Source organism: Pongo pygmaeus, chromosome 8 (genome assembly GCF_028885625.2).
Source record: "Pongo pygmaeus isolate AG05252 chromosome 8, NHGRI_mPonPyg2-v2.0_pri, whole genome shotgun sequence".
Taxonomy (NCBI): Eukaryota; Metazoa; Chordata; class Mammalia; order Primates; family Hominidae; genus Pongo; species Pongo pygmaeus.
The window spans coordinates 52897392-52921819 of NC_072381.2; the positions used below are offsets into that span (position 1 = coordinate 52897392).

The 24428-nt window shown below is 36.9% G+C and overlaps 1 protein-coding gene across 1 annotated transcript in view; it reads right to left on the reverse strand.

The window, feature by feature from the left end:
• The window catches only part of PTPN20 (protein tyrosine phosphatase non-receptor type 20), a 105686-nt gene that overhangs the window by 12696 nt on the left and 68562 nt on the right, over positions 1–24428 (reverse strand). Inside the window, exons 12-15 of the mRNA XM_054435556.1 lie at positions 20201–20535; positions 17213–17428; positions 4817–4879; positions 2162–4112 (exon numbers count right to left, since the gene is read on the reverse strand). Of these exons, the coding sequence (XP_054291531.1) occupies positions 4047–4112; positions 4817–4879; positions 17213–17428; positions 20201–20535 (680 nt within the window). The 3' untranslated portion in view covers positions 2162–4046. The remainder of the gene's footprint in view (positions 1–2161; positions 4113–4816; positions 4880–17212; positions 17429–20200; positions 20536–24428) is intronic.

Sequence of the window (24428 nt, forward strand, 5' to 3'; positions counted from 1 at the left end):
ATGCTCTCAAACATCACTTTCAAGGCAAGCATTCTTCCAGATCTGAGTTTTCATCTCAGGAATCTTTTTTAACACGAAACTTGTAGAGACACTTGCATAGGTATAATGAATTCAGCATGAACCAAACAAGTGCATGACTTTCTCCCCAAGTTTTGTCAATGAATCTCAAAAGTTTTTTTGCGTTTTTATTTTCGTTCAGTTCCAAATATTTTGTAACTTCTAATTTTTTCTCTGACTCATAAGTTATTTAGAAGTATGCCGTTTAATTTCCAAATATTTTGGAATTTTAAACATATCTTTACATTATTGATTTCTAGTTAATTCCATAAGCATACTTTATATAGTTACATTCTTCTGAAATATAGTGAGATTAATGACCCAAAATATAGTCTCTTTTGGTGCTATGTCCGCTTGAAAAGAATGTGTATTCTGCTGTAGTTTAGTGTTCTATAAGTATCAGTTAGGTCAAGCAGGTTGGTAGGTTATTCAAATCTTTTATGTCTTATTTTCTGTTTACTTGTTCTATCAATTACTTAGAGACAAATGCTGAAACCTCAAACTCTAATTATGGATTTGCATATTTTTCCAGTTTGATCTTATCTATCCATTTTTGTTTCATGTATTTGAAGCTCTGTATTTGAAATGCTATCCTTAGCATATAGTAAATTCACAAATATAAATGAGTCTGTAATGCTCAACTCTATTTTGTTCCATTTATCTATCTATATATCCATGTGCCAGAATCAGATTGTTTTAATTACTGTGACTTTAGATAATACTTTGACTATCGCTAAGGCAAACCTTTTCCCTTTCCTCCAGTTAATTTTTCTTTCTCAAAAATATCTTAGCTCTTTTCAGACATTTACTGTTCATTTAGAATGTAAGCATCATCTGGGCACGTTCTTGTTAAGTTTAATCTTAAGTATTTCACATATTTTATAAAATATACATTTTATATATGCCTGTTGCTCAGAGATATTTTTCCTGTTGAAGATACAGAACAGGAGTTGGCAAAAATTTTCTTTAAAGGGCCAGGTGGTAAAAATTGTAGGCTTTATAAGACATGTGATCTCTGCTGATACTATTTACTCAGGCATCGCCATAATACAAAAGCAGCCGTAGTAGACAATATGTAAACAAATGGGCATAAAACTTTTACAAAAAAAGGCAAGAAGTCAGATATGGCCTGTGGGCCATAGTTTGCTGGTTGTAGATAAAGAGACAGACTAACAGACATAGAGAAAGATTAATTTTTACATAGTTATCTTGTATCTTAACTTCATATTAAGTTTGCTAATACTATTTTTGAGTTGAGTCTATTATTTCTATGTGAACAACATATAAACAAAAGATAATTTTGTTCTAGCTTTCCAATATTTACAGCAATTATTCCACTTTTGTAGTCTTACTGCATTGGCTAGATAACTCTGGAGCAATACTCAGCTACTGTGCTAACAGGAGGTATTGTTTTGTTAATGGGGGGGCTCTATTTTTTCACCTACAAATTTGATGTTGCTGTTGGTTTCTAAAAAATGTTCTTTATCACGTTCAAGTTTCAGATACGATGCTTGTATTCAATCTTTTAAGATCCCTTCTAATTCAAATTGTTTAATTATGAAGTAATTACCAGTTTTTGATTGAGGCTATAGACAAATGAGTGTTCCAGTGAGCAATCCATCACCCCCATTGAATACCAATGACTTGTTTTTACTTAATAGAGACCTTCTGAATCTTCTTGTTCAATTACATGAACCTCAAGACAACATAGAAGAAAACGAATTCTTCCCAGGAATTAGAAAAAAATTAAGTAGGAAATAAAAGTATTTTGCTTTAGACTTTTTAAAGGTGTTTTCCTCTGAGGTTTTTCAACAAAAATAAATCACTAAAATAACTTTTGAGTGCTAAAGGTAAATTTAGCTGAAAATTCAATAATGTTCTAAGGATATTGGGGGTAAAAGGTCCAAAGGAAGATAAATTACTAACTCTAATATGGAAGAAAAAAATCTAAGATGTTTATTTCTGAAAAGCTTTGGTCTAACATGTAAGCCTCAAGAACATACAACTTTAAAAATATGTATTTAAAATTGAAAGTTAATAAATGTATATATGCTTATATTTAAATATTTTAAAACTTCCTTTAAATTAGCATTCATATACTCACAAAGGTGTCAATGAGAATTTCATATTCATATTGCAGGCAGAAATTGATTCATTATTGATACAAAATTATTTCAATCAGTCAAAAGTTTTCACTTTGGCATTCACCTTCCAAGAATGAAGTGAAAACAAATGCAATTAGTATTTCCATATTCACTCCTTTAATTTCCCTGGAAAACTAAAAATTAGTCCAGCTGTAAAAATATGAGGCACACATTAAAGAAGAGACATGTTTAACATCAAGCATTGTGGAATTTTTCTTTACAAGACGATTTCAAGGCCCAGATAAATAAAAACACTTCAGGCAATACATAGTAAATATTTTATTTTAATAATAGCATAGAATTCTTCTGAAGAAAATTGTTATACATTATAGCTATTGTTTTACAGTAACAGAGAGAAAATAAAATTAGAGATACAAATATTAAAGGCCAATTATCAAAATGAAATTAACACAGATTATTATTCATATGAAAAATGTAAACAGAATCATCTATTTGATTTAACATCAAATATATTTTTGGCATATAATTATTTTTACAATGAGAATTATTAATTATTCAACCAATTCAAATATACTCATTCAGCCAAAAGAACAAAATAAGCCTCTTAGAAATTCAAGATTTATAGATTGATATTAAACATTTTCTCCATACATAGAATATTCTGATCGCCACTGAGTTAAACTGTACAAACACTCATATCTATTGTTTTATAGCTTACAATTAGGTATAGCTGGTCACCAGAACTCCTTGTCCAAAATATCACTATTAATTGTACGAGGAAAAGTCCTATAATAAAATTACTGTAATAATGGCCACATCTTTTCAAAAACAGAATATGTAAGTTTCCATTTTCATGACTATGAATCTGGTTTTCCAAAATCTGGTTCCCAAATCCAGTGTCTAAATGTTTCAACAGAGGTGAGAAAGTAAAGGAAATAAATGATTTAATGGAACTCTGGAAAAAAAACTATCATAGATCTTAGTTTGAAAAATACATCAAACATGAGAGATACCATGAATGACTCAGAATTATATAATAATGCCTATATCAAACTTTATTAGTTAGCTAAAGGGCAAAGAGTAAGAGGCAAGTTAAATGTAATACTTGCTTTTAACAAAGCAGACTAAGTAATATGTTAAGTGTTAGGGTGGGATAGGAAAGAACTCAGGCCTGGCAAAAATCTCCTCTTGGACTTTCTATATAAACATCTATTTTAGTTTTGGACTGTTCACCGAGAGGAGCTCTCCCTATCCATGACATGCTTCCCAGACCAACAGGTCTTGGTCTAGCTGCTGTAGGAAGGCAGCAGCGTGAAAATGTAGGAAATGGAAGCCAATTAGTGTCCAAAGTTAGTCCACCCTAACTGGACTCTTTTTAAACTGGGTTATTCAAATGCCAGCTAGAAGTACAGGCTCTAGCTAAAGAACATGAATAGACATCTGTCTTAAAAATGCCTGGAAGAGGTCATGATTATTGGCCTTATGTTCTCCCAGAATAAGAACTTATAAAGTCCTGGAAATCCTCAGCTCTCTCCAGCCACCTTTCCAAATAAAATCTTAATGAATATATTTTAAATCCTTTATTGGGCTCTGTAATCCCTTCAACCAAATAGCCAAGCTGCAATCGTTTTATGTAACATCTGTTTCACTGGAAAATTTGGGAAGTTATTTTGATATTGTCTAGCAAGATCAATGAGTAAACACTGTTCACCCCAAGACAAATGATGTTGCCCTTCAGGGAGCTTTTAGAAAGAAAATAAACTGATAAACCAAGAAAGTAGATTGTCCGCATAGCAAAGCCCTTCAGCACAGTGCAAACATGTTCTTTATGAGGAGGCACAAAGCCACTTGGTAATTTCAAGTGAGAGGCAACAGAAGTCTTTCTTAATCCAAAGTCAGAAGTTTCCGAAGAACTTCAAGCACGATATCGTAACAAAAGTGATACTGCTCCTATATACATATATATAAAAAACAACAGAATGTTAAGTAATTGAATATCAGAATCCACTTTCAGAAAACACATTTGTAATTTTCAGCCACACTGGAAAGTTCCTAAAAAGAGCAAACATTTAACTATAAACACTTAAGAATTTTATGCGAATACATTTTTAAAACTATGAGGAAGATAAATGATCAAAATATAGCTCTTGGCCTAGAACTAGTTACCTTAAGGCTTAGCATAACTGTTCTTTTTAAATCATTATCCATATTCTATTAATCTACTCTCCCAATGACTACTAACAAATCTGTGACATAAATGATGTCTTTTTATGACATCCCGATAACCTTGACAGTTTAGTGGCAAGTAAGTATCTCAAACTGCTATCCAGAAATGTTTTAAAAATAACTTTAGATGTCACTTAAATAGCATGGCATTATGGACAAGGCATGTGTTTGGACACGAGAAGACCTCAACTTGAGGCTTGGCTCCTCCCCTTCTATCTGAGTGACCCCATGGAGCAGGTTTTATTGCTCTGAATTTGAAGTACTTGGTCAGGAATACCAGAGCACCAGAGCAAAACTAATGTCTACCTCAAACAGTAGGAATTCAATGAGATTATGTCAATAAAAGAGCTTTATAAGTGGTAAAGTGTTATGCAATGTTAATCTTTATATTCATTATTCTTATTATTATGTACGTGGTGAAAGCTTACCTTCGTTTGCACCATGCCAGAACGTTGTTCTCTCATTTGGGCCACTATATCCATGATGTTGAACTGTAATGAGATGACAGTAATTTTGTATGATCCACATAGGGGGAAAAACACAAATTCACAGATTGCCAAAAAGGGTAAAAGAGGTGTCAAGATTTAATCAGAAAGATCTCATTTTCACTCACAAGAAAATGTACTATTTTTAACTTAGCCCAATGGATAAGGAAGACTATTTTAATAGGTTTTCAGGAGGAAGCAGTAAGCAATCATTCATAATAAGAGATGCTCTCCAAAATAAGTAATAAATTTGCCCTTGTGTGTCCCTGCTTGTTATCCAAAGGCAGAACTTAAAGCAGCACTGTAATTCTGGAAAGGCACAGAAGACTTTCTCTGGCCCCAACAATAGCATATCTGTTTCTTATATGAAGATCCCTGTCAACTCACACAGAAACCGGGAGCAAAGGTCGACCCAACACTAGATTCCAGACTGTGTGTGGACACCAGTACATCTGGGTGTGGTCATTGAGTTGGTGCAGGCCTACAAAGTCTGTTGCTGGTCCACAATGAGTCAAGAAACTGGGAGTAAGTGCTCAGAAACTCTTATGGCAATTTGACACTGGCACAGCACTGAGAAGTGTGCTCAGCTGAACAGGATATAGACCAGCTCAGGTGTTGCTGAACTTGCCTGGAGAGTCACATGTGGGACAAGCTGAGTATGAGTTGTTTCAGCAAGACATTGTGGACACATGCAAATTTTGTCACCTGTAACCCCAAAGCATATAAAAATAGAAAACAATAAGCATTCCTTTATTTTCATAGCTTATCATTTTTATAATTAAAATTTTTAATTAACCCTTTGAAAAAACTTTTTGTTTTTTAGAGACAGGGTCTTGCTCTGCTGTCTCAGCTGCTGGAGTACAGTGGTGTTGTCATATTTCACTGCAATCTCAAACTACAATCCTCCCTCCTCAACCTCCTGAGTAGCAAGAACTATAGGTGCATGCCACCATGCCCAGCTAACTTTTTTATTTTTATTTTTGTAGAGATGGGGTCTAACTATGTTGCCCAGGCTGGTTTCAAACTCCTGGCCTAAAGTGATCCTCAGCCTTGGCCTGCTAAGGTGCTGGGATTATAGGTGTCAGCCACCATGTCTGCCATCAAAAAACATTTTATTTTATAATACAGATATACAGGAAGTTGTACAGGGTGGCCCTGTGTATCTTTCACCCAGTTTCCCAGATGGTGTCATCTTGTTTAACCAGATATAGTATCAAAACCAGGAAACTGACATTGGGACAATCCACAAAGCTTAATTCAGATTTCACCAGTTTTACATGCAACTGTTAGTGAGTGTGTGAGAGTGTGTATGTGTGCATGTGTGCACGCACACAGCTCCATGCAATTGTATCATATGTGAAGATTCATGTAACTATAACCACAATCCAGATGCAGAGCTCTTCCACCACAAGACTTCCTCCTGCTATCCCTATAGAGTCACACTCGCCCACCCCAATCTCTAACCCTTGGCAAATAGTAATTTGTTCTCCTTCTCTATGATTTTGCTATTTCAAGAAGAAATAGCAAAATTCACTATACAAATAAAATTGCACAATAGCTAACCTTTTGTGATTGACTTTTTTCCCACCCAGAATAACTTGGAGATCCATCCAAGTTGTTGGTGTAACAATAGTTTGCTTCCTTTTATTGCTAAATAATATTCCATGATGTGGATATGTGCCACTTTATTTAACCATCAATTTGTTGAAGGACATCTGGGTTGTTCTGGTTTTTGGCTATTTGAATATAATCTGCTATGAACATTTACATACAGGTTTCTGTATGAACATAAATTTTGATTAATCTGGGATAAATGCCCCAAGAGTGCTATTGCTGGGTTATATGTCAACTTTAGTTTAGTTAATTTTTTCCCCCCCCAAGAAACTGCTCAATTGTTTTCCGCAGTGGCTGGTACCAGTCTACATTCCCAATGTCTCATACATATGGGTAATGTATGAGCAATACAGTTTCTCCAAATCTTCACGTAATTCTCCAAATCCTCACCAGCATTTCCAAATCTTCATCAGCATGGGGTGCTGTCACTATTTTTACATAAGCCTTTCTGATAGGTGTGTAATGCTACTCCATCCTGGTTTTAATTAGCATTTCCCCAAGGGCTAATGAAGCTGAGTGTCTTTTCACGTGCTTGTCATCTGTATATTCTCTTTGGTGAACTGTCTGTTCATGTCTTTTACCCATTTCTGTTTTTCTTTTTTTTTAACTATTGATTTTTGAGGGTTCCTTATAAATTCTAGATCCAAGGCCTTTGTTGGATATGTGCCCTGCATACAGTTACTCTCTAGCTTGTTTTTTTTTTTTTTTACCCTCTTCATTGGGTCTTTCACAAAACATAAAATTTTAGTTTGTTTTCCCTCTGAGATCAGTGATGGCAACAATGCCTGCTCTCACCACTCGTATTCAACATAGCGCTTGACATTTTAGTACAGCAATAAGACCAGAAAATAAGTAGGATGTATACAGATCAAAAAGGAAGAGACAAATCTATATGCACATCGCATGACTGTCTATGTAGACCACACCAAAGAATCTAAAAAAAAAAAACCTACAAAACCTCTAAGAGCTAATAAGTAAGTTTAACAAGATCACAGGGTACAAGATCAACAAATGAAAATCAATTAAATTTCTACATACTTGCAATGAGTATGTGGAAACTGAAAGTACAAACACAATACCATTTACAATTGCTCCAAAGAAAATGAATAGGGTAAATTTAACAAAACATATACAAGATCTATACACTGAAAATGACAAAATGCTGATGAAAGAATTCAAAGACGACCTAAATAAATAGAGATATTTACCATGTTCATGGATTGGAAGATTCAATACAGTAAAGACGTCAGCTCTCTCCAACTAAACTACAGATTTAAAGCAATTTCCATCCAAATCCCAGCAAGTTTTGTGTAGATGTAGCCAAACTAATTCTAAAATTTATTAGGGAAAGCACAGACCCTAGGATAGCTCAAACAATTTTGAAAAAGGAGAATAACGTGGGAGGAATCATTCTATCTGATGTTAAAGCTTACTATATCACTACAATAATCCAAAGGGTGGTACTGGCAGAAGGACAGACACACTGATAAATAGAACACAATACAGAACCAGAAATAGGCCCATACAAATATGCCCAATAATTTTTGACAAAGGTACAACAATAATTCAATGGAGGAATAATAGAATTTTCAATAAATGATATCGAAACAACTGGCCATCAATAGGCCAAAAAATGATTCTTCACCTAAATTTCATAATTTATTAACTCAAAATGGACTATGGACTTAAATGTCAAATATGAACTTACAGAATTTTCATAAAAGAACACAGAAAAATTATTCAGGCCCTCAGCTAAGTGATGAGCTGTTAGACTTGATATTAAAACATGATCCATAAAAGGAAAAACTAATAAAATACAATCTCATCAGAATTAAAAACTGTAACTTCTTTAAAAGTATTTTTTAAAACTATAATTTAAGATTAGGCAAATTATGGAAACACATTTGAATTACTAATTTTTAATCAGTTTACTGACTATAAAACAAACATCACTGGACTGTTTAGTTAAGAAAAGACACAGCTTTCCAAATGTGGCTGTAGTGGTTAATCAAATAATGAAGATGGAAGTGACTGCAACGAAATGAAAACCAAGAGTTACATAATTTTCACTTGGAGTTATGATTCCTCATATATTGAGTTTTGTAGTCATTATTGATTGTGAAGCTCTAAAACTACACTTGTGTTATTTCCAAAGATGTATTGGTTAACAAAGCAAAGGAACCATTAAGACTTATTTGTAATTTACATGAAAAATAATTAATTCAAAGATAAAATAATTATCTTAAAGAGAATTAGATTAAAAAGACAAGGGAGGACTTCTGGTTCCAAAATAATAGTGTAGAAGCAAGCTGGCTTCACTTCTTTACAAAGAAAACCAAAACCAAAACCAAATATACAGCACTGAAATGATCACCAACAATATCCCAGAAATCAAATACGAGGAGAAGACAGTTCCTGGATCCACAGAGATGGGGAAAAAACTCTAAGTAGGCAGTAAGAGAACTGGGTTTCCACTTCTGCAATGCCCGTTCCTCCAATTTGCCCAGCACCAAGAGTGCAAAAAATCTCCACCTGATTCATGATTTCTATACTAGAAAAGGTGACAGCCAGGTTTCCCACCATCTGGGTTACCTGGCAGGAAACCTGTCCTTACCTCAACCCACAGGAAGCACTACATGTGCCTGAAGAAAGAAATATCCTGAGAACAGTCAGAAACAAACAGGTGAGGTGGGACTACCATCCCCAGCCCTGGAAACTCTGGTCTGTAACTCAGCTAAAGGAGATGCCAAACCAGAGTGGTTGTTTAGTAGCACTACATTGCAGAAGATATGTTGCACAGGACCCCTGGACGTGAATCTCTAGCCACCTTTCCCACACTGCCATGATATCCCCTTTGAGACTTTCCCTAATTGGGATGAGCAGCTCTCTTATTGTTTACTGGAGCCAAGGCAAACTTGGTCGTAAGGTGACATCTAGTGCCAAAAAGAAGGCAGCAACTTAGCCCCTCACAAAAAAAAAAAAAAAAAAAAATCAACAGGTAAATTACACAGAATCTATAAGCAAATATATTCAATAAAAAACAAAAATAAGCCAGACAGAGAACACTGGAATAAATAACTAATCCTTCATTCAAAGACATCAATACAAGATATATATTTCTTGCACATCCACAAGAAACTGCAGTCAACACAAAACCATGACCTCCCCAAATGGATAAAGCAAGGAACCAGTGACTGACCCTCATGAGATGGCCATATGAGAGCTCCCCGATCAAAAATTCAAACTAGTATTAATAGCTTTGAGGAAACTCAGAGATCTCCAAGGTAACAGAAAACCAATTCAAAAATTTATTAGACAAACTTAACAAAGAGATTGAAATAATTTGAAAATCAAATAGAAATCTTGGAGCTGAGAAATATATTAGCTGAACTGAAAAATTCATTACAGCCTCACAATAGCAGAATGAATCAAGCAGAGGAAAGAATCAGTGAGCTTGAAAACCGGCTATTTGAAAATACAGTCATAGGTGAAAAAAGAATAAAAAAGAATGCAGATCATCACCAGATATAGACAATTACCTCAAAGACCAAATCCAAAAATTACTGGTGTTCAAGAGGGAGTTGAACAAGAGCAAGGGGTAGGAAGCTTATTCAAAGAAATAATAACAAAACTTTCCAAAATGCAATAGATATAAATATTCAGGTATAAGAGTGTCAGAGAACACCAAACAGATTCAACCCAAATAAGGCTACACCAAAGCACATAATAATAAAACTCTAAAAAAATAAAGAGAGGATCCTAAAAAGTAGCAGGAGAAAAGATGCAATTAACATGTAAAAGAGCTCCAATTCATCTGACAATTGACTCTCAACAGAAATCATATGGAGGCCAGGAGGAAGTGGGATAAATTTTCAAAGTGTTGAAAGGAAAAAAAAAAACTACCTGTTATCCAAGAACACTGTATTCAGCAAAGGTACTTTCAAATATGAAGGAGTGATAAAGTATTTTTCAGATAAACAAAATCTGAGGATTCACCACCACCAGACCTGACTTACAAAAAATGCTAAAATGAGTTCTTCAGAAGGAAAATACAAAAATACAAAAAAACACATGCACATTCAAAAAGAAAACTTTTCAAGGCATAAAATCCACTGGTAACATTAACAACATGGACAAAGCCAGAATACTCTATTACTGTAATGATGGTGTGCAATCCATGCCTAACTCTCGTATGAAGCTGAAAGATAAATTCATAAAAAGCCATAATAGCTACAGCAACCTATTAAGAGAAAGGTAATATAAAAATACACAAATTTAGATAATAAGCAGTTGAAATGTGGTGGGGATGGAGTTAAAGCATAGAGAATTTTTTTTTTTTTTACTTTTTTCTTTGTTTGTTTCTATTCTTTACTTTGTGATCTAAGATAAGTTGTCACTTCTTTAAAATAGCTTCTTGAGATTCAGTCAAGGCAAAAAGAACTGGGAAGTCCCCACAGCTGTCTGCTGGGCAGAAAACTCTAGGCTATGGGTGCCACATCAGCTGTACACCCACGGCAACACCGCCCTGCCTGGAGATCTCACACCCTTGACCTACTGCATCAACAAACCATCTGTAGACCTACTGCACAATTAGCTCTGACTCCCAAGCACACAGGATCAGCAGGCCTCCAGCGTGCTGTGGATCTCCTGGTGACCTAAACTTTGGCTCGAGCTGCCCCAAGGGAGGACAGAGCACAAGCTGCCTCTCTTCCTTGGGGTTCCCCTTGGGGTTAAAGAGATGTGGGCATGGTGCCAGTAACTGGAGGGGGCTCCCCTAAGGCCTGGAAATGGACCTGGCAGGGGATCATAGCTACCCCTTCCCACCCCCATTGCTGCAAATGCGCTGAAATATAAAAGAGCCCTATTTGCCGGCCATTACTCTCAAGCACCATCTACTGGATTGAAGCCTAAATTACAACATCCAAAACTCTTCCAGTATACACTGTCTGTGAAATCAGTGCCAGAATCTAGCCACAGTATTAATAAATATCCCATACAGAGCATTGGCCCTCTGAAAGCACCCATAATAAAGCCAACTGACTATACAGCTTACGCTACAGTCAAACCCTCAAGGGATATAAAGAATATAAAAACAAAAAGCCTTATCAAAATGATAACAAATTCAACAAGATAAAAGAACACCTGCCCTCTCAGAAGAGAAAGATTTAGTGCAAGAACTTTAGCAATTCAAAACATCAGTGCCTCCTTATCTCCAAATAATTGTACTAGCTCGCCAGAAATTGTTCTTAACTAAATTGAGATGGCTGAAATGACATAGAACTCAGAATCTGGGTGGTAAGGAAGCTTAATGAGATTCAGGAGACAGCTGAAACCTAATCCAAGGAATTCGGTAAAATGATCCAAGAGTCAAAAAGTTGACAAAGCCATTTTAAGAAACAAACAAACTGACCTTCTGGAATTGAAAAATTCACTACAAAAATTTCATAATACAGTTGGAAGCATTAACAACAGAATAGACCAAGATGAGGCAAGAATCTCAGAACTCAAAGATTGGTCCTTCAAATCAATTCAGTCAGACAAAAATAAAGAAAAAAGAATTTCGGGCCGGGGGTAGTGGCTCATGCCTATGATCCCAGTACTTTGGGAGGCTGAGGCAGGAGGATCACTTGGCGCTAGGAGTTCGAGACCTGCCTGGCCAACATGGTGAAACCCCATCTCTACTAAAAATACAAACACTAGCCAGGCATGGTGGCATGCGCCTGTAGTCCCAGTTACTCAGGAAGCTGAGGCATGAAAATTGCTTGAACCTGAGAGGTAGAGGATGTAGCGAGCTGAGATCACGTCACTGCACTCCAGCCTGGGCGACAGAGCAAGACTCTGTCTCAAAAAAAAAAAAAAAAAAAAAAATTGAAAATGAACAAAACCTCCAAGAAATAAGAGATTATGTAAAGAGATCAAACCTATGACTCACTGGCATTTCTGAAAGAGAAGAAGAGTAAACAACTTGGAAAACGTATTTGAAAATATAGTGCACAAAACTTTTCCCAATCTCACTAGAGAAGTCAATAGGCAAATTTAAGAAATTCAGCAAAGTCCTGTGAGATACCATAAAAGATGACCATCCTCAAGACATATAGTTAACCGATTCACCAAGGTCAATGCAAAAGAAAAAGTCTTAAAGGCAGCTAGAGAGAAAGGTCAAGTTACTTACAAAGGGAATCCCATCAGGCTAGAAGTAGACCTCTCAGCTGAAACTTACAAGTGAGAAGAAACTGTGGACCTATTTTCAGCATCATCAAATAAAAGAAACTCCAAACAATAATTTGATATTCTGCCAAAGAAAGCTTCATAAGCAAAAGAGAAATAAAATCCTTTTCAGACAATCAAAGCTAAGGAAATTCATGAGCACTAGACCAGTCTTACAAGAAGTCCTTAAGGAAGTGCTAAACGTGGAAATGAAAGAACAGTACCTGGCACCACAAAAACACAAGCACATGACCCACAGACACCATAAAGCAAATATACAATCAAGTCTACAAAGCAACCAGCCAACAACATGATGGCAGCATCAAAATCTCACATATTGATATAAACCTTGAAGGCAAATGGTCTAAATACCCCATTTAAAAGGCTTAGGATGGCAAATTGGATTAAAAAAACAAAGCCCAACCATCTTCTGTCTTCAAGAGACCCATCTCACATGTAAGAACACCCACAGGCTCAAAGTAAAGGGATGCAGAAAGATCTATCATGCAAATGGAAAACAAAAAGAAAGCAGGAGTCACTATTCTTATATCAGATAAAACAGACTTTAAACCAACAATGATCTAAAAGGAAAAGGAAGGGCATTACACAATGACAAAGGGAAAAATTCAAAAAGAAGACTTAACTATCTTAAATATACACACAGCTAACAATGGAGCACCCAGATTCATAAAACAAGTTCCTCTGGACCTATGAAAAGACTTAGTCACAAAATAATATTGGGAGCCTTCAACACCCAACTGACAGGATTAGAGAGATCATCAAAGTGAAAAATTAACAAAGAAATTCTGGACTGAAATTCAACACTTGACCAACTGGACTCAATAAACATCTACAGACTAGTCCACTCCAAAACCATAGGATATACAGTCTTCTTATCTGCACATGGAATATACTCTAAGATCGACATATGCTCAGCCATAAAGCAAATCTGAACAAATTTAAAAACACTGAAATCGGCCGGGCGGGGTGGCTCACGCCTGTAATCCCAGCACTTTGGGAGGCCGAGGTGGGTGGATCACGAGGTCAGGAGATCAAGACCATCCTGGCTAACATGGTGAAACCCCGTCTCTACTAAAAAATACAAAAAATTAGCCGGGCGTGGTGGCACGCACCTGTAATCCCAGCTACTTGGGAGGCTGAGGCAGGAGAATGGCATGAACCCGGGAGGCAGAGCTTGCAGTGAGCCGAGATCATGCCACTGCACTCCAGCCTGGGTGACAGAGCGAGACTCCGTCTCAAAAAAAAAAAACACTGAAATCATCTCAAGCATACTCTCAGTACTCTCAGACCATAGTACAATAAAAATAGAAATTACTACCAAGAACATCTCCCAAAACTACACAATTACTTGGAAATTAAACAACTTGCTCCTAAATGACGTTTGGGTAAACAAATGAATTCAGAAATCAAAAAAAATCTTTGAAATTAATGAAAACAGAGACAAAACAAATGCAAATCTTTGGGATGCAGCTAAAGCCATGCTAAGAGTAAAGTTTATTGTGCTAAATGCCTACATCAAAGAAGTTAGGAAGATCTTAAATGAACAACCTGATGTCACACCTAGAGAAACTAGAAAAAAAGAACATATCAATCCCAAACTAGCAGAAGAAAACAAATAACCAAAATCAGAGCAGAATTGAATGAAATTAAGATGGAAAAACACATACAAAAGATCAACAAAACTTTTTTTTTTTTTTTTGAGACGGAGTCTTGCTCTGTCTCCCAGGCTGGAGTGCAGTGACACAATCTCAGCTCACTGCAACCTCTACCTCTTGGGTTCAAGCAATTCTCCTGTCTCAGCTTCCCAAGTAGCTGGGACTGCAGGCGCACACCACCACACCCAGCTAATTTTTGTATTTTTAGTAGAAACGGGGTTTTGCCATATTGGTCAGGCTGGTCTCGAACTCCTGACCTCAGGTGATCCACCCACCTTGGCCTCCCAAAGTGCTGGGATCACAGGCGTGAGCCACCAGGCCTGGTCTGTTTTTTGAAAGAATAAACAAAATTGATAGACTGCTAACTAAACAACAAAAAAAGAAAATCTAAGCACAATCAGAAATGACAAAGATGACATTACAACTAATCCCACAGAAATATAAAAGATCCTCAGAGATTATTATAAATATCTATGCACACAAAAATTAGAAAATCTAGAGGAAATGAGTAAATTCCTGAAAACACACAACCTCCCAAGACCGAACCAGGAAGAAATTGAAAACCTGAACAGACCAATAATGAATTCCAAAAGTGAATCAGTAATAAAAATTCTACCAACAAAAAAAAGCCCTGGACCAGACGGATTCACAGCTAAATTCTACCACATGTACAAAGAAGAACTGGTACCAATCCTACTGAAACCATTCCAAAAAATTCAAGGAGGAGGGACTCCTCCATAACTCATTCTATGAAGCCATTATCATCTTGATACCAAAATCTGACAGAGACACAATGAAAAAAAAGTTCAAGCCAATATCCCTGATGAACATAGATGCAAAAAAAATCCTCAACAAAATACTAGCAAAACAAATGTAACAACACATCAAAAAGATAATGCACTATGACCAAGTGGGATTTATCCCCAGAATGCAAGTATAATTTGACATATGCAAATCAATAAATGTGATACATCACATCAACAGAATGAATGACAAAAACCATATGAGAATCTTAATAGATGTAGAAGCATTTGATAAAATTCAACATGCTTTCATGATTAAAAAAAAACTCTCAACAAATGAGGCATAGAAGGAACATATCTAAACACAATAAAGACCATATATGACAAACACACAGCTAAGATCATACTGAATGAGGAAAAGCTCAAAGCCTTTCTTCTAAGAACTGGAAAATAAGTCAAGAATGCCCACTTTTACCATTCTTATTCAGTATAATGTTGGATGTCCTAGCCATTGCAATTAGTCAAGAGAAAGAAATAAGGGGCATCCAAATTGGAAAAAAGGAAATTAAATTGTCCCTCTTTGCATGTAACATGACTATATATTCATATATTCATATATATATATGTATATATATATATACCCCAAAACAATGACTCTACCAAAACACCCTAAGAACTAATAAACTAATTCAGTACAGTTGCAGGATACAAAGTCGACATACAAAAATCAGTGATATTTCTAGATGCTGATAATGAACTAGCTGAAAGGAAATAAAGAAGGTGATCTTATTTACAATAGCTATAAAAAAAAAACTTAGGATAAATTTAACCAAAAAAGTAAAAGACCTCTATGAGGAAAACTATAAAACACTGATGAAAGAAACGAAGAGGATAGAAACAAATGGAAATAATCCCACGCTAATGAATTGGAAAATGGAATACTATGCAGCCATAAAAAAGAGTGACATCCTGTCATTCACAGCAATATGGCAAGTCTGGAGAACATTGTATTAAGCAAAACAAGGCAGGCACAGAAAGATAAATACTGCATGTTCTCATTTATATATGAGAGCTAAAAAATCGAGCTCATGGAAGTCGAGAGTAGAACTGTGGGTATTAAAGATGATAAAGAAAGGTTGGCTAACAAATACAAAATTACAGCTAGATAGGAGGAATGAGCTCTGGTGTTCTGCATCACTGCAGGGCAAATATGATTAACTATAATTTACTGTATATATTTGAAGAGGTAGGAGAGAAGATTTTTGATGTTCACAACACAAAGAAATGATAAATGTTTGAGGTGATGGATATGTTAACCACCTTGATCTGATCACTACACATTGTATACATATATCTAAATATCACTCTCTGTACCCCACAAATATGTACAATTATTACATGTCAACTAAAAATAAAAGGAAAAACAACACAGATGGAATCATTTTAACAAATAAAACTTGAGAATAAAAATAATCATAAAGGAAATATTGTAATCATCACATCTGATTCCTGTGTCTATCTCTTAGCTGGTTCCAAATTAAAAAGAAAAGTAAAGGATTGTGAATTATTGACTCAAACTCAATTATATTATTATGTTTATTTTGCAAATGAGAAAACTAGATTTGAGAGAGGATGAGCAATTTACCCAAAGTCACCAAAATCTAAAGTATGTGGCAAAACAGGCAGTCAAACAGGGACCCCTCATTAACTCAGAAGTCTACATTTTTTCTCACATTCTTATGTGCTTGTCACTTATACTCATTAAAAATAGGCACATTCCATCAACATTCTCTAGTAAGAGTCTAAACACCCTGTGTAAGATACAGGGAAGGAAAAGGAAATGGAACTCACATTTTCTGTGTATCTATTATGTTCCAGACATTGTCCTAAGCCATTATTTACATTACATACTTTAATCCTCACAAACACCCCCAGGAACCTGCAGCAAGTTCAGTGAGAATCAGGTATCCAAAGCTCATGTGCTTTTGATTTACTAAGTTGCTTTTGACGACCAAATATTAGTCTTCCAAATAATCAGGCTGTTAAATGTAGCGTGTTTACCAACAGCATCAGTGTATCTGCTTGATTCACACACTTACTGAACAGTTCTTTACGATGGCACACAACACGACATCCACACATAGGAACACCCCTGTCCGGCCTATGCCAGCACTGCAGTGAACAACCATGGGTCCCGTAAGGTGGCTCTTCCTTGCATAACGAATATATTTTATGAAGCTATCTGCTGAGGCAGGAGTGCCATGGTCTGGCCACTTGGTGAACTGCAACTGTTTTACAGAGTGACTAGTTCCCGTCTGTTAGAGAAAGAAACAGAGCGAGAAAGATATTTATTGATTTCTTATATTAGAGACCTCACGCCAACTTCTAATATTCAAATGATAATAATAATGGCTATATGGTATTACCTTGGTATTATATAGAACTCTCAAAAAGTACTCAAATCTCTTTTTGATGTTTATAAGAATTCTGGAAGTTGCTAGGAATAGAGGTTTTCTCTATTTTACAAAGAGAGCACAGTAACAACAATAAAAATACCAGTATTAACAGGTAACAAAAATTAAGCACTTGCTGTGTGGCAGGTACTATGCTAGGGGCTTCACATGAATTCTCTCCTTTAATCTTCACATCAACCATGTGAGGTAGGCACCATTTTATCTCCATTTTACAGATGAAAATTTAAGGATGAGGGGGACAAGAGATGTATGCTAGGTCAGAAGGTTCACACGTTTAGAGCTGGAACTGTAATGTAGGTGTCTTGAATTCTAATCTACCGTCATTCTTCTGTACCATGAGGCTGCAGGAAACCAAGATTTCAAAATGCTTAGAGTGACAGATGGATTTTCATGTTAGGAATAAGACCAAAAGGCAAGGTATCTTAGTTTAGAAATGACATATGAAATTTAATTAAGACATACAGGTGTCTGACAAGAGAGGCACCAATCTCTTCCAGCGATGAAGACAGGGTAGTCAATGACCATGAGAGTAGATTGTGGGTCCCACTATTGTGCTGAGCCCCCTTGAAGTGGAGTCATGAAACTCTTCCCAGCATTGTCAGCTAAAGCACTTTGAATTTACCTATATCTCATCCAAAGGGATCATGACCCTTTCCTCAATGTGGGGCCCTTATTTTACCACACATGGGACCCTAATGGAAGAACTCAAAATGAGTTTCTCACTTCTTCTCTGCTTCTCCCGAATGCACCTCTTTTTCCTTAGTTTCCTGAATAAAGATGCTAGTGCTCAAGCTCTATTCTAATCCATAGTGTTGACTGAAATTTGTGATAGTTAATTTTATGTATCAACTTGGCTGAGCCCTAGTATCCAGATACTAGGCCAAATATTATTTTGTGTCTATGTGAAGGTATTTTTAGGTGAGATTAACATTTAAATTGGTAGAATTTGAGTAAAGCAGGTTATTCTTCACAAAGTGGGTTGGCTTCATCTAATCAACTGAAGGCCTTAAGAGAACAAAAACGGACCTCCCATGAGCAAGAAGGAATTCTACCAGCAGATTGCTTCTGGACTCAAACTGCAATTCTTCCCTGGGTCTTCAGCCTATTTTCCCACCCTGCAGATTTGCCAACCCTCCACAATCACTTGAACCAACTCCTTAAAATTAATTTCTCTCTCTGGATCAGTCACATAACCTGTATTCAGGGATCTCAATGTTATACTGCTAGAAAAAAACATATAATCACATATTTTGTTGCTACTGTAAATGTATGGGTCAAACCTCAGCATCACTCAGCAACCCTTTTCCTGGTGATTGTGCTCCAATCAACTTCTTTGGTGATGACTCCAAAACTCACCATTCTCTATAAGTTTCCTGTTCAACTCCTATTCCCTTCACTCTTGTTAACACATGTATCACCTACCTGCCAACTGAATCCACTAGAGCAATCTAACTCATTGTTTCTCCTATAAACCATTCCTTTTCTGTTTTCTAAGTCTATTAGACCAAGAAATCCATGAATTATTCTAGACCAATGCTTCTCAACAGAACTTTCTATGCTGAAGCAAATGTCTTAAATAGTGGCAATATAGTAGCCACTATCAACATGTGACTAATAAGCGCTAGAAATGTGGCTACTGCAGGTGAGGAACTCGATTTGTTATTTTACATAAATTTAAATAACTTAAATTTAAACTTAAATATCCACATGTGGTTACTGTATTGAATATATTTTCAACCCCTCCTCTGTCACTTATAAATCATGAGTCATAAGTCATGTATAAGTCTCCCAATTTTACCTGCAAAACACTTGCGTCTGTGCTTTCCACCCCTATGCCAACAGCCGTAGTTGATCATGTCACTTACTAAAATCCTTCAATGTCTCCCAATTATCTTCATAATAAAGTTCATGCTACTTAGCTGAAACTTAAGACATTTCACATTCTAGCTGGCCCCTGCTTACTTTTGATAACCTCATCTCATCTTTTATTACTCCCTGGCACTGAACTTTTACATTTCAGAAACACTTAACTACTTACATTTGTCTCTACATACACCTTATGCTATTTTATATTTTGATCATCTACTTTCTCCCTCCATCTTTCTCATTTGCATAATTCTCAAAACAAATACCACCTCCTCCAGTAAATCTGTCTCAAAACCCCAAGTAAAGCTAAGTATTTACCTTCTGAGCCCCAAAGTGCCCAAGATGTATCTCAACATTATCACTGAACATGGTAAGTTAGGTATCTATCAGTGAGTGTACCAACCTCTCCACTACTTGGTAAGTACTGATAGTGTCTGGCCCAGTGATTAGCATACCTTAAGGACTCAACACGTATCTGCCACACTTGGCAGAGGCAGGTATAATCCAGAATCAGACAACTTCAACAGTCACTCTCCCTGCCCCATCTCTCTTTTCCAATTTTTTCTTCTCCACAGAATCTGGTTAAGGAGAAGTAGAAGTGATGGTGGCTTCTGGTACCAGGGATAAGTAAAAAGTTACTTTAAGAAGTATCATCGATCTATTTTCCATCCTACTGCTAACTTCTAGTTCTAAGACATCTGCTTATGTGGTGAAACATATATCTAATACTGATGTTTAAAAACTTACAGACTTCTCCACAACTTGAAACATTCGAATGATGAAATATTGAAGTATCTGGTAGTTCTCCAGGAATACACGGAAGTGTTTCAATTCCAATGGCTTCTTCAGAGAAATGGGCCAGTAATGGTAGCATTTGATAATTCCATCTTCTATCTCTCTGGTTATCATGGCAATAACATTCGAATTATTTTCCAATACCATTTGCCAAAAGTCATCTATGGTGCTCAGCAGTGGTCCTTGAGTAGCGATATAAAAATACTCTTCTCCACAATTGACTATTCTAATATAACTAGCATTGATGTACTCCTTGCTTTTTCCAAGAGGAACGCGTGTTGAATCATCTATTACAGAAACAGAAACATCTGGTAGATAAAGGTGGGAGATACGTCACACCCAGACTTCATGAAAGGATTTCACACACGTAAATCCATATATCTCTTTGACCAATACAGAAGATGGCCTAGGAGTTTCTTTTCAAAACAGTTGAGTCCACGAGTTTAAATTATTTCCTCCCTGAAAACTATTGGCATGACCGAAGAACTGTACAATTATGGGATGTTTATTTTTCAGATCAGTTTTTAATAAATACAGAATGATATCATTAGCATCCAGGTACTTTTGGAAATTTCTGCTAGAAGTGGCATGGGCAAGATTAAGTCAAGGGAAGTATCCTCTAGTTTGCAACTGAACACAACAGAGGAGAAACTCTTTGTGGGAGTAAATGAATGGTATTCTCCTGCAAATCTGAAACCTGCAAACCCAGAGCAGCAGGGGCCAGGGGAAAAAAAAAATCTGATAGTTGACTGCAGACAAATTCTAGAATTAATGGAATTCCACCAGTGTCCCCAAACTAGACAGCCATATTTTATGTCCATTCTCAGCCTTCATCTGGTGATGGGACATGTTATTCAAAGCAAAGATACTGTGGCAAAAGGATGCTACCAAGGGGATTTGCTCCAAGTAATATGGGACTCATCTAACATGGACTGTTATAACAAATATGAGAGGGAAAACCAGCTATTTGACCTACTAAGCTTTACTGCTCCAGGAGTTCCTTCTTCACCTGACACAGACATCTGAAGCTCTGGTTCCACCACCATCCCCACATTGAGAGCAGAAACACACACAGCAAAGGAGGCCCTTCTCTGCCATGCAGCTCTCTCACCAATAACCTCTCCTTACTACTCAGAATCACATGGACCACTTATCGAGTAAATATGCTGACAAGACCTGAACAGGCATTTATATAATATCTGGCAGAACTCTTCTCAAATTTTAACATAGCACACAGAAACTTTCCCTTGTAAATATGAATGAACAGAAAAAACAGCCAGGCGCAGTGGTTCACACCTATAATCCCAGCTACTCAGGAGGCTGAGGCAGGAGAATTGCTTGAACCAGGGAGGCGGAGGCTGCAGTGATCTGAGACTGTGCCACTGTACTCCAGCCTGGGTGACAGAATGAGTGACACTCCATCTCAAAAAAAAAAAAAAAAAATTGCTAGATATATAAAGATACCCGGTATTTCAAAAAGGGAGCCCATTCTAAAAAATCACAACAAATATTCTCCTTTCTATAAACAGTGATAACACCTTAAAAACTCCTATTTGTATATTAAATAAAATTCAAGAGAGCATTATTTAAAACAACACTTTATAACTATGTTTACTAACAAATATGTTACATTACTAAATTATAAAGGCGATAACAATGGCTTTGTAGGGAGATCTTTCATCATATTTATGTAGATATATGATGATATATGTCATATAATAATAATAAGCCTGGCAAGTGTTCATCACAATGTTAGCAGTAGTTATTACAGTATCTAAACCGTATAAATTACTTGATAGTAAAAAAAGCATTTTTTAAATTTTGAAATGAGATTAAATATGTGAAAATTAAATAATCTAAAATAATAAAAGCTTGATTTCATATAAAAGTCACAATCATTCAACTCAAACTCCGAAAGCAGGAATTGAACAGAAAACCAAATTTGTGTTTAGAAAACCAGCTTAAAAAATTTTGCCAGAACTCAGAAAAAAAAGATTAAAAAAACCTACAATAATGATTAAAATGCTAAAAGACACAGTGCATACAAGGGGAATATAAAAAAGGAATTTCAGAAGCAAACTGTGGAATTCACTGCAGAAAAGAAATAATTCAAGTGATCATAGGAAAGCTCCCTAAACAGAAGCGGGAGTACTAACAGAATGCAGTGAAACATGCATACCAGGTTCAAGCAGCACGATATGCTACATGTATCACCTTGTCAACTCCAAAACAAACCGTTGAGGGAGATGCTACTATATTCATACTTTTCAAATAAAGAATCTGTACAAAGTAACTTGTTCCATATTACCCAGCAATCTTCTAGACTCCACAGACTAGGTAAATCTAGACCCCGGTCCAAAAATAATTCCATGCTCTGTTGTCCATCAAGGAAGACTCAAGTTTGCAGACAGAAAGGCCTAAGTGTCAGACAACATTAATGAAGAGAGCCACTAAGACCCCTAGACCAGCAGAGCATAAGGCCACAGGAACAGGAAGCAAAAATTATGCTAATGGATGACTAGGGGTAATGGCGACTGGTGCCACTCCCCATTTCCACCCCTTGATTCTTGAATCCTGGCTATGGTAGAAACAGCATCATATATTGGATGCTGACATGGGGCATATATAATCTCCTGAAGAACATTACCCCAGCCCTGCAAGGTACTGCCACCTAGCTTTCACTGTAATTGAGTCTTCAAAAGGCCATTCATCCATTCTATCAAGCCAGCTGCTTTGAGAGGATAAGGAATATGGTAACATAGTGGCAGTAAGGCCATTGCCACAAGGTATTTGCCACAGAGTGAGTTCTTTGATTACAGCAATGCTGTATGGAATACCATGATGGTGGATAAAGCATTCTGTAGGTCCACAGATGGTAAATTGGTGGAACCACTGTGTGCAGGGAAGGCAAATCCATACCCAGAGTTACTGTCTATTCTAGCAAGAAAAAAGTACTGCTCCTTCCATTATGGAAGTGGTCCCAGTGTAATCAACCTGCCATCAGCTAGCTGGCTGATCATCCCATGGAATAGTGCCCATCAGGTACTCAGTGTTGGTCTCTGTTGCTGGCAGATTGGACACTCAGCAGTAGCTGTAGCCAGGTCAGCCTTGGTGAGTGGAAGTTCATGTTGCTGAGCTCATACATAACCTCCATCCCTGCCATTATGGCCACTTTGTTCATGAGACCTATGGGCAATGACAATGACAGGGGTGGCTGGGGGAATAGTCTAGCTGATATTCAGAGAGCATGTCACTCCATTCATTTGATTATTAAAGTCTGCCTCTGCTGAGATCAACCTGTGGTGAGCATTCACATGGGATACAAATATCTTTGTGTTTGTGCCTATCTAGCAAGGTCTATTCACATGCCTCTTCCCCAGACCTTATTGTCACCAATTTTTCCAATCATGTTCCTTCAAATTCCCTGACCATCCAGCTAAGCCATTAAACATAGCCCATGAATCAGTATACATTTATACCTCTGGCCATTTCTCCAAGCAAAAAAAAAAAAAAAAAAACACCAAGTGCACTACCCAATGTTCTGCCCACTGGGAGTATTTCTCTTCACCACTGTCCTTCAGAGATGTCTCAAAAAAGGGGCTGTAGTGCTGTAGCTGTCCTCTTCTGGTTGGTACCTTTATATCACGCAGAACCTTCTGTAGACCAGGTCCAAGTCTTCTCTTCTTCTGTCAGCTGATCATAGGCAACTCCTCATGAGGCAACAGGTGCAGGCTGAAGAGAGCAGGTAATGTAGCAGGGGTGGGAACAGTGAGCATTTGGGCAGCTTCTTCGTGTAACTTATTTGTGCCTTCAGGATCTGCTCAAGCCCAATCTTGTATCTACCACTTTCATGTGATGGTGGAGTGCTGCTGTGTATGCCCAACTTTATGGCCCATAGTTAAGCATTCTCTACTTAGTTCTCTATGAAGCAGTCTCTACCAAGGCCCAGTAGCAGGCCAAAAGCTGTTTCTCAAAAAGAGAGTCCGCAGAGGGTGGCAGGAATTTGCTCTAAAATCCTATGTGCCTGCACTGTGACTCATCTAAAGGGGTCTGCCAAAGGTCCAAACAGCACCTTTATCTGCCAATGACACTTCAAGCACCATTGGATTCGCTCGATCATACAGCCTACATGGCAGAGAGGCTTGCATGGCAGACTGAACCTGTTTCAGAGCCTTCTCTT